This window comes from Somniosus microcephalus, chromosome 7 (genome assembly GCF_052327205.1).
Source record: "Somniosus microcephalus isolate GS21.2 chromosome 7, FLI_Smic_1.0, whole genome shotgun sequence".
NCBI classification, from domain to species: Eukaryota; Metazoa; Chordata; class Chondrichthyes; order Squaliformes; family Somniosidae; genus Somniosus; species Somniosus microcephalus.
Window position 1 is genome coordinate 270,756,519 of NC_140993.1, and position 16,228 is coordinate 270,772,746.

Genomic DNA, 16,228 nt, shown 5'->3' on the forward strand with positions numbered 1-16,228 from the left:
TCCAACAATTTCTCAACGACTGATGTCAGGCTAACTGGCCTCTCGTTCCCTGTTTTTTCTCTCCCTCCTTTCTTGAATAGCGGTGTTACATTTGCTACCTTTCAATCTGCTGGGATCGTTCTAGCATCTAGGAAATTTTGGACGATCACAACCAATGCATCCACTATCTCTGCAGCTACCTCTTAGGATGTAGGCCATCAGGCCCAGTGGATTTGTCGGATTTTATTCAAAGGAACATAGGACTCGTGAATCGGGAGGACTTGGGAATTGGGGGGATTTGGAAATCAGGATGAACTAGGAACATAGGAGCAGGAGGAGGCCATTTAGCCCCTCACGCCTGTTCCGCCATTCAATGAGATCATGGCTGATCTGCGACCTAACTCCATATACCTGCCTTTGCCTGATATCCCTTAAAACCATTGGTTAACAAAAAGCTATCAATCTCTGATTTAAAATTAACAATTGACCGAGCATCAATTGTCATTTGCAGAAGAGAGTTCCAAACTTCTACCACCCTTTGTGTGTAGAAATGTTTCCTAATTTCACTCCTGAAAGGTCTGGCTCTAATTTTTAGACTATGCCCCCTAGTCCTAGACTCGCCAACCAGCAGAAATAGTTTCTCTCTATCGACCCTTAATAGTCTGAAAACATTCCTTCTAAATTCTAGAGAATACAACCATAATTTGTGTAATCTCTCTTCGTTCAAGTCCGGGTATCATTCTGGTAAACCTACGCTGCACTCCCTCCAAGGCCAATCTATCCTTCCTAAGGTGTGGTGCCCAGAACTGCTCCCAGTGCTCCAGGTGTGGTCTAACCAGGGCTTTGTACAGCTGCAGCATAACTTCTACCCCCTTGTATTCTAGTCCTTGAGATATAAAGGTCGGCATTCCATTAACCATTTTGATTATTTTCTGTACCTGTTGATGACATTTTAATGATCTCTGTACCTGGACCCCCCGAGTCTCTTTGGACCTCCACTGTTTTTAGCTTTACACCATTTAGAAAGTTTTGCCCATTCACTTAATCTGTCGATGTCCCTTTGTAATTTTATGCTTTCATCTACACTGCCGACACTGCCACCTATCTTTTGTGTGATTGGCAAATTTGGATATATGACTTTCTATGCCATCATCTAAGTTGTTAATAAATATTGTGATTAGTTGAGGCCCTAACACAGATCCTTGCGGGACACCACTAGTCATATCCTGCCAATTTGAGTGCCTACCCATTATCCTTACTCTCTGTCTCCTGCCGCTCAGCTAATTTCCTAGCCAGGTCAATAATTTGCCCTCAATTCCGTGGGCTTCTACCTTAGATAACAATCTCTTATGTGGGACTTCATCAAATGCCTTCTGGAAGTCCATATAAATAATACCCATAGACATTTCCCTGTCTAATATTTTAGTCCCATTAGTTTCTCAAGTACTTTTTCTCTACTGATATTAATTACTTTAAGTTTCTCACTATTATTAGCCCCTTGAATCCCCACTATTTTTGATATGCTTTTTCTGTTTTCTGCTGTGAAGACAGATACAAAATATTTGTTTAACTTCTCTGCCATTTCCTTATTCCCCATTATAATTTCTCCTGTCTCAGCCTCTAAGGGACCAACGTTTACTTTTGCTGCTCTCTTTCTTTTTACATACTTGTAGAAGCTCTTACAATCTGCTTTTATATTTCTTGCTAGTTTACTCTCCTATTTTCTCCCTTTTTTTAGCCATCCTTTGCCGGTTTCTAAAGCTCTCCCAATCCTCAGGCTTACTACTATTCTTACAACATTATAAGCCTCTTTTAATCTAATGCTATCCTTAACTTCTTTAGTTAGCCATGGATGGATCACTTTCCCTGTGGAATTTTTATTTCTCAATGGAATGTATATTCATTGAACATTTTGAAATATTTCTTTAAATGTTTGCCACTGCTTAGTTACCGTCATACCTTTTATTCTAATCTCCCAATGTGCCTTAGCCAACTCGCCCCTCATACCTATGTACAGTAATTGTCTTTATTTAAGTTTAAGACTCTTGTTTCCGACTGAAGTACTTCACTCTCAAACTCAACGTGAAATTCTATCATATTATGATCACCCTTCTCCAGATGATCCTTTACTATGAGATTACTAATTAACCCTGTCTCATTATACAATATAAGATCTAAAATAACCTGTTCCTCGGTTGGATCTATGACCTTTTGTGCTAGGAAATTGTCCCGAATGCATTCCATGAACTTGTCCTCCAGACTACCTTTGCCAATTTGATTTTTCCAGTTTATATGAAGATTAAAGTCCCCCAAGATTATTGTATTACCTTTGTTGCAAGCTCCTGTTATTTGTTGATTAATGCACTGTCCAATGGTATAGCTATTGTTTGGGGGCCTATAAACTGTTCCCACTAGTGCTTTCTGCCCCTTGTTATTTCTTATCGCCACCCATACTCAAGTATTTATCCAATTCTCTTTAGAAAGCTACTATTGAGTCTGTTTTCACCATCCTATCAAGCAGTGCATTCCAAATTCGAACCACTCATAGTGTAAAAAAGTTTTTCCTCATATCACCTCTTTTTCCAATTTTGTTCCCTATTTTGCCAGTCACCTTAAATCTGTGCCCTCTGGTTATCGACCCTCCAGCCATTGGAAACAGTTTCTCTTTCTTTACTCTATCTAAACCCTTCATAACTTTGAACACCTCTATCTTATCTACCCTTAGCCTTCTCTGTTCTAAGGAGAACAGCCTTTTTATCTTGTACGATAGCAAAATACTGCAGATGTTGGAAATCCGAAATAACAACAGAAAATGCTGGAAAAACTCAGCAGGTCAGGCAACATCCGTGGACAGAAATTTGAGTTGACGTTTCGGGTCGAACCCTTCTTCAAAACTGGAAAGAAAAGATAGATCGGAGGCAGGGCTGCGATCGGACAAAAGAATAAAAGAAACAAAAGAAGTAAAAAAGAGACGATAAAAAGTGTTAGAAGCTAGACGAGATGGTAATAGGCTGAGATTGGGTGTAAAGTGTACTGGCAGGGCAAGGGATAGCTGCCAGGTGTGAGAGCAAAACAAAAGGAAAGGGGGGGGGGGAAAGGAGTGGAAAAATTACAAGAAAAAATGAAATAGGGGCCAAGGTTATGATCTGAAATTGTTGAACTCGATATTGAGTCCGGAAGGCTGCAGAGTGCCTAATTGGAAGATGAGGTGCTGTTCCTCGAGTTTACGTTGAGCTTCCGTGGAACAATACAAGAGGCCAAGGACGGTGAGGTCCGAGTGGGAATGGAGCGTTGAATTAAAATGACAGGCGACCGGAAGCTCGGGGTCACCCTTACGGACTGAACGGAGGTGTTCCGCAAAGCAGTCACCCAATCTGCATTTGGTCTCCCCAATGTAGAGGAGACCGCATCGTGAGCAGCGAATACAGTATACTAGATTGCGAGAAGTACAAGTTGTTTCACCTGGAAGGGGTGTTTGGGGCCCTGGACAGTGGGAAGGGGGGAGGTATAGGGGCAGGTGTTACATCTCCTCCGCTTGCACGGGAAGGTGCCAGGCGAAGGGGAAGGCTGTTTGGGGTGATAGAGGAGTGGACTAGGGTGTCTCGGAGGGAGCGGTCCTTTCAGAATGCTGAAAGGGGAGGGGAGGGGAAGATACGTTTGGTGGTGGGATCACTTTGGAGGTAGCGGAAATGCCGGAGGATGATCCGTTGAATGTGGAGGCTGGTGGGGTGAAAGGTGAGGACAAGGGGAACCCTATCGTGGTTCCGGGAGGGAGGGGCAGGGGTGAGGGCAGAAGTGCGGGAGATAGAACTGATAGAAAGATAGCCTTTTTATCTTTCTTTTCTTGTCAAAGTGTAAAAGAATGATGAAACTATCCCAGCACCAGTTGTGATAGTGAAAACACCATCTTAAAATTGTAGGCCTCATCTCTTAGTGACAGAAAGGATGAAGAAACACTGGCAAATTCCACAGCTAGGCAGAAGAAAGAAAAAAAGAACTGAGAAAAAAGGTAAAAGAGAAGAGAGAAAATAATGTGTTAAAGTCACTTGGCCGTCCCTTGTGAAAGAAGCAGCTTCTCACTTTTAACTATATTTAAATTTTTGCTGTGAATTGATCACTTGGGTATCCAGTTTATGACTGAAAATTTCACACCTGTGATTGTCCAGTGTTAACATGCATAGTACAGTACAAAGGCAAAATACTGCGGATGCTGGAGATCTGAAATAAAAACAGAAAATGCTGGAAATACTCAGCAGGTCAGGCAGCATCTGTGGAGAGAGAAACAGAGTTAATGTTTCAGGTCGATGACCTTTCATCAGAACTGGAAAAAGTTAGAGATGTAACAGGTTTTAAGCAAGTGTAGGGGCAGGGAGAGGTGCTAGGGGAGGAAGGAACAAAGGGAAGGTCTGTGATAGGATGGAAGGCAGGAGAGATTAAATGACAACAGGGTTGATGGTGTGAGGCAAAAGGAGATGGTAATGGGACAAGTTAAGAAACAAAAGATGGGTCTGTAGGAGGAGTAAATGGGAATGGCAGAATCATCAACACCTGCCATGTGAAAAAATGGGGGCAGAATTTATGACCTGAAATTGTGGAACTCAGTGTTGCGTCCGGAAGGCTGTAAACTGCTGAATCGAAGATGAGGTGCTGTTCCTCGAGCTTACGTTGAGCTTCATTGGAACAGTGTAGGAGGCCGAGGGCGGAGAGGTCAGAGTGGGAGTGGCGCGGAGAATTAAAGTGACAGGCGACCGGAAGCTCAGAATCACGCTTGCGGACTGAACAGAGGTGTTCCACAAAGTGGTCGCCCAATCTGTGTTTGGTCTCCCCAATGTAGAGGAGACTGCATCATGAGCAGCGAATACAGTATACTAGATTGCAACAAGTACAAGTAAACGCACCTGGAAGGACTGTTTAGGGACCTGGACGGTGGGAAGGGAGGAGGTAAAAGGGCAGGTGTTGCATCTCCTGCGCTTGCATGGGAAGGTGTCGTGGGAAGGGGAGCGGGTGTTAGAGGAGTGGACCAAGGTGTTGTGGAGGGAATGGTCCCCTCAGAATGCTGAAAGGGGAGGGGAGGGGAAGTTGTGTTTGGTGGTGGGATCACGCTGGAGGTAGCGGAAATGATGGAGGATGATCTGTTGAATGTGGAGGCTGGTGGAGTGAAAGGTGAGGACAAGGGGAACTCTATCGTGGTTCCAGGAGGGAGGGGAAGGAGTGAGAGCAGAAGTACACGAAATGGACCGGACACGGTTAGGGCCCCTGTCAACCACGGTGGAAGGCAATCCTCCATTGAGGAAAAAGGAAGACATATCGGAAGCACCTCTGAACAGATGAAGACAGAGCAACTGAGAGAATAGGCACTTTATAGCCTGCCGGACTCAACACTGGGTTCAACAATTTCATAACCTCTGCCCCCATTTTTTTGGACAGCAAGCTGTTGCTGATGATGCTGTTATTCCCATTTACACCTCTTCTAGACTCATCTTTTGTTTCTTTACTTGTCCCATCTCCCTCTCCTTTCACCTCGCACCATCATCCCTTTTGTCATTTAATCTCTCCTCCCTCCCCCCCCTTTCCCCCTGCCCCTGCACTTGCTTAAAACCTGCTCCATCTCTCACTTCTTCCAGTTCTGACGAAAGATCGTTGACCTTGAAATGTTAACTCTGTTTCTCTCTCTCCCCACAGATACTGCCTGACCTGCTGAGTATTTCTGTTTGTATTAATAGGCCTGGTATTCACACTTCAGAGGGACCGAGCACACCAACATTCGGAATGGCAAGGGTTTTGCGTGCAACACCTTGCCCGCATATATTAAAAACATTCTCTATGCTTTTTGTTTCCGATAAACACAGACGTCTCCTGGACACAGAAGATGAACTCAGCGACATTCAGTCCGACTCTGTCCCCTCGGAGGTTCGTGATTGGCTGGCCTCCACTTTTACGAGACAAATGGGGATGATCCTGAAGAAAACGGAGGAAAAACCGAGATTCCGCAGCATTGTCCACGCGGTGCAGGCTGGGATATTTGTCGAAAGGTAGGGAAAGTGTCGATAAGTTTTTAACGTTGGGCTTTTCCATTTACGGCACTGGATAAAAATGCCACTGTGCCCCCCAAAAAAAGAAATGCTTGCAAATGGACATTTTCCACCCCGCTACTTCAGTAGCCAGCTGCTACTAGTTGAAATGCATGGGTTAATATAAATGTCAGTGTCAACAAGTTTTTAACCCTGGAGATTTCATAAAAACAGCCCAGGGCAAATGTTCCTGGTTTCCTCGCCCTGTGCTGGACAGGATTGGTGCCTCCAAAGTGCACTGCTCCGGCCCAGACCCAGGAAAGCCAGTATTTCCTGTCCCAGGTGATCAACCTGGCCTGGGAGGTACCCTGGGTCAACTTGCCTTCCAGCATGGCCCAAGTATACTCGAATGGGCAGACAATTTAAGTGCAGCTGCAGGCTTGAGAGGTTGTGGGTCAGGTCTCTGAGATCAGGGCTTTCTGGCTCCTGATGATCAGCAGCCAGTAACACCTGTGGGGGTCGTAAAAAAAAAGATTGCTTGCCTTCCTATTTTGAGTCTGCCCTGGGACCTCCGCAGACCCTCCGGTCAGTGGGAGTCTGAGGACAGGCAGTAGTGCCATGTTTCATTAGCTGCCCTGAATTGAGGTGCTTTGTGAGCAGTACAGCAGGGAAATGAGGTGGGAGGCTGCAAATACCTACTGCAGATACAGGCCCAGCTCTGTCTTAAAAGAGGAGAGAGAGGTGGAGAGGCCAGAGGGGTTTAGGGAGGGAATTCCAGTGCTTAGGGCCCAGGCAGCTGAAGGCACAGCCACCAGTGGTGGAGCAATGAAAATCAGGGATTCGCAAAGGGCCAGAATCGGAGGGGCACAGAGATTTCGGAGGGTTGTAGAGCTGGATGAGGTGACAGACATAGGGAGGGGGGGGCGAGGCCATGAAAGATTTGAAAGCAAGGATGAGAATTAAAAAATTAAGGTGTTGCCGAACCGAGAGCCAATGTCGGTCGCCAATGTCGGTCGCCAATCACAGGGATGATGGGTGAACGAGGCATGGTGCGGGTTAGGATATAGGCAGCAGAGTTGATGGAGGGTAAACGATGGGAGGCCAACCAGGAAAGCATTGGTATTCTTGATTCCGGAGGTAACAAAAGCATGGCTGAGGGTTTCAGCAGCAGATGGGCTGAAGCAGGGCATAGATGGGCAATATAATGAAGGTGGAAGTAGACCGTCTGAGTGATGGAGAGTATATGTGGTCGGATGCTCGGGTCAGGGTCAAATAGGACGCAGAGTAATCACTGGGGAATTGGAAGTGCCACAAATTGATAGCTTTGACTTTGGCCATAAGACAAAGATATAACTGCAGCGCCCCAAGCCCCTGGTTTTCTATTTTACAATCAGCAAGCCATCCTCCCACACCAGATGGTTCCCTACTGGGAGGGCAGGATTGATGAGTTTATCATGAAGCGCTGAGCTACTTTTCGATACAGCAGAGAAGACTGAGGGCAAACGTGATACAAGTGCGTAAAATGTTAGAGGATACTTGTTTGAATCTAAAAAGCTCCAGTGAAACAAGAAATGGAAAGAAACTTTCATTCTCTACGGAATGATGTGCCGAACAAAATCCCGCAAAAGGCACTTATCAGTCAACTCCTTTGAAATGAGCTAAATAAATATAAATGGATGTTATACAGATAACATGGACTTAAAATAGGCATTGCGGTTTTCTAGGCATGAAGACATCGGGGGGGGGGGGCGGTGCGGGGTTGCGGTTGGGGGTGGTATTTAGTATATGGAGGTCTATATTCCAGGGTTACATGGCAGGAGTGGAAGGGCGGATAAATGCCCTGGAGCGCTGTATTTTACTTTTGGAGATCAGGGGGTATTTATGTTATGTTCTTAACACAGAACTTTCCCCCAGGTTATTAAATTGTTGGGATACAGTGAAGACAGAATTAACATGGCCAGTGGAAACTTTGAAGTCAATGGAGTGTAAAATTGGACGCAGTGTAAATTGAGAGTTCTGAACATATCCCATTCTTCCCTGTAAATTGAGAGTTCTGAACATATCCCATTCTTCCCCATAAATTGAGAGTTCTGAACATACTCCATTCTTCCCCATAAATTGAGAGTTCTGAACATACCCTATTCTTCCCCATAAATTGAGAGTTCTGAACATACCCTATTCTTCCCCATAAATTGAGAGTTCTGAACATACCCTATTCTTCCCCATAAATTGAGAGTTCTGAACATACCCCATTCTTTCCCATAAATTGAGAGTTCTGAACATACTCCATTCTTCCCCATAAATTGAGAGTTCTGAACATACCCCATTCTTCTCCATAAATTGAGAGTTCTGAACATACCCCATTCTTCTCCATAAATTGAGAGTTCTGAACATACCCCATTCTTCCCCATAAATTGAGAATTCTGAACATACCCCATTCTTCTCCATAAATTGAGAGTTCTGAACATACCCCATTCTTCCCCATAAATTGAGAGTTCTGAACATACCCCATTCTTCCCCGTAAATTGAGAGTTCTGAACATACCCCATTCTTCCCCATAAATTGAGAATTCTGAACATACCCCATTCTTCCCCATAAATTGAGAGTTCTGAACATACCCCATTCTTCTCCATAAATTGAGAATTCTGAACATACCCCATTCTTCTCCATAAATTGAGAGTTCTGAACATACCCCATTCCTCTCCATAAATTGAGAGTTCTGAACATACCCCATTCTTCCCCATAAATTGAGAGTTCTGAACATACTCCATTCTTCCCCATAAATTGAGAGTTCTGAACATACTCCATTCTTCCCCATAAATTGAGAGTTCTGAACATACCCCATTCTTCCCCATAAATTGAGAGTTCTGAACATACCCCATTCTTCTCCATAAATTGAGAGTTCTGAACATACCCCATTCTTCTCCATAAATTGAGAGTTCTGAACATACCCCATTCTTCCCCATAAATTGAGAGTTCTGAACATACTCCATTCTTCCCCATAAATTGAGAGTTCTGAACATACCCCATTCTTCCCCATAAATTGAGAGTTCTGAACATACTCCATTCTTCCCCATAAATTGAGAGTTCTGAACATACTCCATTCTTCCCCATAAATTGAGAGTTCTGAACATACTCCATTCTTCCCCATAAATTGAGACTTCTGAACATACCCCATTCTTCCCCATAAATTGAGAGTTCGGAACATACTCCATTCTTCCCCATAAATTGAGAGTTCTGAACATACCCCATTCTTCCCCATAAATTGAGAATTCTGAACATACCCCATTCTTCCCCATAAATTGAGAGTTCTGAACATACCCCATTCTTCTCCATAAATTGAGAGTTCTGAACATACCCCATTCTTCCCCATAAATTGAGAGTTCTGAACATACCCCATTCTTCTCCATAAATTGAGAGTTCTGAACATACTCCATTCTTCCCCATAAATTGAGAGTTCTGAACATACCCTATTCTTCCCCATAAATTGAGAGTTCGGAACATACTCCATTCTTCCCCATAAATTGAGAGTTCTGAACATACCCCATTCTTCTCCATAAATTGAGAGTTCTGAACATACTCCATTCTTCCCCATAAATTGAGAGTTCGGAACATACTCCATTCTTCCCCATAAATTGAGAGTTCGGAACATACTCCATTCTTCCCCATAAATTGAGAGTTCTGAACATACCCCATTCTTCCCCATAAATTGAGAGTTCGGAACATACTCCATTCTTCCCCATAAATTGAGAGTTCTGAACATACTCCATTCTTCCCCATAAATTGAGAGTTCTGAACATACCCCATTCTTCCCCATAAATTGAGAGTTCTGAACATACTCCATTCTTCCCCATAAATTGAGAGTTCGGAACATACTCCATTCTTCCCCATAAATTGAGAGTTCTGAACATACCCCATTCTTCTCCATAAATTGAGAGTTCTGAACATACCCCATTCTTCCCCATAAATTGAGAGTTCTGAACATACTCCATTCTTCCCCATAAATTGAGAGTTCTGAACATACTCCATTCTTCCCCATAAATTGAGAGTTCGGAACATACTCCATTCTTCCCCATAAATTGAGAGTTCTGAACATACCCCATTCTTCCCCATAAATTGAGAGTTCGGAACGTACTCCATTCTTCCCCATAAATTGAGAGTTCTGAACATACCCCATTCTTCCCCATAAATTGAGAATTCTGAACATACCCCATTCTTCCCCATAAATTGAGAGTTCTGAACATACCCCATTCTTCTCCATAAATTGAAAATTCTGAACATACCCCATTCTTCCCCATAAATTGAGAGTTCTGAACATACTCCATTCTTCCCCATAAATTGAGAGTTCTGAACATACCCCATTCTTCCCCATAAATTGAGATTTCTGAACATACCCCATTCTTCCCCATAAATTGAGAGTTCTGAACATACCCCATTCTTCCCCATAAATTGAGAGTTCTGAACATACCCCATTCTTCCCCATAAATTGAGAGTTCTGAACATACTCCATTCTTCCCCATAAATTGAGAGTTCGGAACATACTCCATTCTTCCCCATAAATTGAGAGTTCTGAACATACCCCATTCTTCTCCATAAATTGAGAGTTCTGAACATACCCCATTCTTCCCCATAAATTGAGAGTTCTGAACATACTCCATTCTTCCCCATAAATTGAGAGTTCTGAACATACTCCATTCTTCCCCATAAATTGAGAGTTCGGAACATACTCCATTCTTCCCCATAAATTGAGAGTTCTGAACATACCCCATTCTTCCCCATAAATTGAGAGTTCGGAACGTACTCCATTCTTCCCCATAAATTGAGAGTTCTGAACATACCCCATTCTTCCCCATAAATTGAGAATTCTGAACATACCCCATTCTTCCCCATAAATTGAGAGTTCTGAACATACCCCATTCTTCCCCATAAATTGAGAATTCTGAACATACCCCATTCTTCCCCATAAATTGAGAGTTCTGAACATACCCCATTCTTCTCCATAAATTGAGAATTCTGAACATACCCCATTCTTCTCCATAAATTGAGAGTTCTGAACATACCCCATTCTTCCCCATAAATTGAGAGTTCTGAACATACCCCATTCTTCCCCGTAAATTGAGAGTTCTGAACATACCCCATTCTTCCCCATAAATTGAGAATTCTGAACATACCCCATTCTTCCCCATAAATTGAGAGTTCTGAACATACCCCATTCTTCTCCATAAATTGAGAATTCTGAACATACCCCATTCTTCTCCATAAATTGAGAGTTCTGAACATACCCCATTCCTCTCCATAAATTGAGAGTTCTGAACATACCCCATTCTTCCCCATAAATTGAGAGTTCTGAACATACTCCATTCTTCCCCATAAATTGAGAGTTCTGAACATACTCCATTCTTCCCCATAAATTGAGAGTTCTGAACATACCCCATTCTTCCCCATAAATTGAGAGTTCTGAACATACCCCATTCTTCTCCATAAATTGAGAGTTCTGAACATACCCCATTCTTCTCCATAAATTGAGAGTTCTGAACATACCCCATTCTTCCCCATAAATTGAGAGTTCTGAACATACTCCATTCTTCCCCATAAATTGAGAGTTCTGAACATACCCCATTCTTCCCCATAAATTGAGAGTTCTGAACATACTCCATTCTTCCCCATAAATTGAGAGTTCTGAACATACTCCATTCTTCCCCATAAATTGAGAGTTCTGAACATACTCCATTCTTCCCCATAAATTGAGACTTCTGAACATACCCCATTCTTCCCCATAAATTGAGAGTTCGGAACATACTCCATTCTTCCCCATAAATTGAGAGTTCTGAACATACCCCATTCTTCCCCATAAATTGAGAATTCTGAACATACCCCATTCTTCCCCATAAATTGAGAGTTCTGAACATACCCCATTCTTCTCCATAAATTGAGAGTTCTGAACATACCCCATTCTTCCCCATAAATTGAGAGTTCTGAACATACCCCATTCTTCTCCATAAATTGAGAGTTCTGAACATACTCCATTCTTCCCCATAAATTGAGAGTTCTGAACATACCCTATTCTTCCCCATAAATTGAGAGTTCGGAACATACTCCATTCTTCCCCATAAATTGAGAGTTCTGAACATACCCCATTCTTCTCCATAAATTGAGAGTTCTGAACATACTCCATTCTTCCCCATAAATTGAGAGTTCGGAACATACTCCATTCTTCCCCATAAATTGAGAGTTCGGAACATACTCCATTCTTCCCCATAAATTGAGAGTTCTGAACATACCCCATTCTTCCCCATAAATTGAGAGTTCGGAACATACTCCATTCTTCCCCATAAATTGAGAGTTCTGAACATACTCCATTCTTCCCCATAAATTGAGAGTTCTGAACATACCCCATTCTTCCCCATAAATTGAGAGTTCTGAACATACTCCATTCTTCCCCATAAATTGAGAGTTCGGAACATACTCCATTCTTCCCCATAAATTGAGAGTTCTGAACATACCCCATTCTTCTCCATAAATTGAGAGTTCTGAACATACCCCATTCTTCCCCATAAATTGAGAGTTCTGAACATACTCCATTCTTCCCCATAAATTGAGAGTTCTGAACATACTCCATTCTTCCCCATAAATTGAGAGTTCGGAACATACTCCATTCTTCCCCATAAATTGAGAGTTCTGAACATACCCCATTCTTCCCCATAAATTGAGAGTTCGGAACGTACTCCATTCTTCCCCATAAATTGAGAGTTCTGAACATACCCCATTCTTCCCCATAAATTGAGAATTCTGAACATACCCCATTCTTCCCCATAAATTGAGAGTTCTGAACATACCCCATTCTTCTCCATAAATTGAAAATTCTGAACATACCCCATTCTTCCCCATAAATTGAGAGTTCTGAACATACTCCATTCTTCCCCATAAATTGAGAGTTCTGAACATACCCCATTCTTCCCCATAAATTGAGATTTCTGAACATACCCCATTCTTCCCCATAAATTGAGAGTTCTGAACATACCCCATTCTTCCCCATAAATTGAGAGTTCTGAACATACCCCATTCTTCCCCATAAATTGAGAGTTCTGAACATACTCCATTCTTCCCCATAAATTGAGAGTTCGGAACATACTCCATTCTTCCCCATAAATTGAGAGTTCTGAACATACCCCATTCTTCTCCATAAATTGAGAGTTCTGAACATACCCCATTCTTCCCCATAAATTGAGAGTTCTGAACATACTCCATTCTTCCCCATAAATTGAGAGTTCTGAACATACTCCATTCTTCCCCATAAATTGAGAGTTCGGAACATACTCCATTCTTCCCCATAAATTGAGAGTTCTGAACATACCCCATTCTTCCCCATAAATTGAGAGTTCGGAACGTACTCCATTCTTCCCCATAAATTGAGAGTTCTGAACATACCCCATTCTTCCCCATAAATTGAGAATTCTGAACATACCCCATTCTTCCCCATAAATTGAGAGTTCTGAACATACCCCATTCTTCTCCATAAATTGAAAATTCTGAACATACCCCATTCTTCCCCATAAATTGAGAGTTCTGAACATACTCCATTCTTCCCCATAAATTGAGAGTTCTGAACATACCCCATTCTTCCCCATAAATTGAGATTTCTGAACATACCCCATTCTTCCCCATAAATTGAGAGTTCTGAACATACCCCATTCTTCCCCATAAATTGAGAGTTCTGAACATACCCCATTCTTCCCCATAAATTGAGAGTTCTGAACATACCCCATTCTTCCCCATAAATTGAGAGTTCTGAACATACCCCATTCTTCCCCATAAATTGAGAGTTCTGAACATACCCCATTCTTCCCCATAAATTGAGAGTTCTGAACATACCCCATTCTTCTCCATAAATTGAGAGTTCTGAACATACCCCATTCTTCTCCATAAATTGAGAGTTCTGAACATACTCCGTTCTTCCCCATAAATTGAGAGTTCTGAACATACCCCATTCTTCCCCATAAATTGAGAGTTCTGAACATACTCCATTCTTCCCCATAAATTGAGAGTTCTGAACATACTCCATTCTTCCCCATAAATTGAGAGTTCTGAACATACTCCATTCTTCTCCATAAATTGAGAGTTCTGAACATACTCCATTCTTCCCCATAAATTGAGAGTTCTGAACATACCCCATTCTTCTCCATAAATTGAGAGTTCTGAACATACCCCATTCTTCTCCATAAATTGAGAGTTCTGAACATACTCCGTTCTTCCCCATAAATTGAGAGTTCTGAACATACCCCATTCTTCCCCATAAATTGAGAGTTCTGAACATACCGCATTCTTCCCCATAAATTGAGAGTTCTGAACCTATTTGCCGGCGTGTTAGGTTCAAATCGGGGTTTTACTGCATTTTGTAACCATTGCTGTTGTTGGGAGCACCTGCCCATAAAAGAAAATTAATTTCTATTGTCCACAAATGTCAGTAAGTAAAGACTGTTTGGCCCATTGAGGTTGTTGTTCTAATGATCACGTTCATTTTCCCATAAACCTGCCCCACCATAATCCCCCGAGGGCAAACTCTATGACTGGGGCTTCAGGGCTGCATTTTAAGTTGTAATTACAGAACTGGGAAAATGAAGAGCTGTTGTTAGACAAAACACTCAATTTCATTATTAAACATGAAAGTCTTCAAAACCACGGTTATTTGATGATTTTCCCCATAATTTAGCTGCAGAGACTTTCAGCATTGGATACTGAAGTTTTAAAAATAATCTGCAGTTTAAAGGTAGATGACTAGCAAAATGCAAGCGGATTTTCAGTTTTGCTAATCAATATTCTACCAATGCCTACATAAAACTTAGCGTCAACTTGCTGACCTCACATTCTGACATTATCTCTGTATTTTGCCATGCTGTCGGTCAGCTTCATTTTTATTGCAATTGATTTTGCTGAAAGAAAGTCTGTTATCAACAGGAGGAGGCAATGAACAAACAGTTGCTCACTGTAAAAAAAAGCAAGTGTCCTGATTAAGTGCCTGAAGTGTAATTTTGCATCAATTCAAGCATGTTATCTCACTGACCAATGCTACTGGTACAAATCTATCTTTACGGTATTAATTCTGTTTGTTTTCTAAACTGCTCCTGAACAGAATGTACAGGCGTACATCAAATATGGTTGGACTAAGCTACCCTCCTTCAGTCATCGCTGTGTTAAAGGTATTTTTTGGCTTTTGTTTTTTTTTACTCTATGACAATCTCATACCCCTTTAAAGCTATGATGAGGCAAACTTTGTGAGCTTGTGCCTCCAGTGAGGGGCGTTGTTTGACAGGAGGGCAGATTGTAGAATTGGGCACTGAGGTGGACATTGCCAATTCACGACCTTTAACTTTATCCTGGTTAATTTTACTGACTGGAAAATCGCAATGGATGCGAGTTGGGTGGACTGACCTTCAAGCCTGATTGTCCAATCTGCCCTTCAGTCGAGTGAAGCTATGAGCTGGAAGCTGAACTTGTAAAACTGACCCTATGTTCTGTTTTTATAAATGAATTTCCCCCCAATTACACAGGAAAGTTACTGTCAATGATTGTAGTTCTCAAACTTTGGTCCATCTTAACTGATTATTGCAATATTGAAAAGAGTGCTGTACATATTTACTTATATTTCTGAACCATTAATTAATGAATAGATACAAGTTAAGCCTAGATTTTTGACTATTAGTGTTGTTGATGCCTGAATGGCTATTGGTGGATAGTGGACAAACTCGAATAGAGGCGGGTGGTTGCACCCAATTTTCCGAGGTCAGGTCATTAGCAGAACCACATGTGCAGATTCGAAAAGTGTAGGGAGCACACTAGCGGGGTAATTCTGACTTTGCACGATAGTATAAAATGGGTGATGGCGAATCGGCAGACCATTTTCTGATTTTTATTTCCATTGTCTTGAGGCTAATAATCTCTGGATTATTGTCCAATCCACGTGCAAATTGGCATAGAGACCAATAGATCAGGAGCGTTAATACATTGCTAAAGGCTGGAGTGGGAAAGTGGGGTTCCATTTCATGGGGCACTGGCAGCAGTACTGGTACAGGAAGGAGATATACCGATGGGACGGGCTGCATCTGAACTGGAAAGGGACCAGTGTCCCAGCGCAAAAGGCAAGTAGGGAGGTGGCAAAGGCTTTAAATTAGTACGATGGGGGAGGGAGCTACAAGAAATGAAACAACTCTAAACTAAGGGAGGACATATATAGCCAGGGA

General features: G+C 42.3%; 1 protein-coding gene across 1 annotated transcript in view; it reads left to right on the top strand.

Annotated features, from left to right (window-relative positions):
* LOC147115334 (dual specificity calcium/calmodulin-dependent 3',5'-cyclic nucleotide phosphodiesterase 1C-like) overlaps nucleotides 1-16,228 on the top strand; it is a 224,312-nt gene that overhangs the window by 50,782 nt on the left and 157,302 nt on the right. The window contains exons 3-4 of the mRNA XM_085993997.1: nucleotides 5,829-6,011; nucleotides 15,121-15,187. Of these exons, the coding sequence (XP_085850123.1) occupies nucleotides 5,829-6,011; nucleotides 15,121-15,187 (250 nt within the window). The remainder of the gene's footprint in view (nucleotides 1-5,828; nucleotides 6,012-15,120; nucleotides 15,188-16,228) is intronic.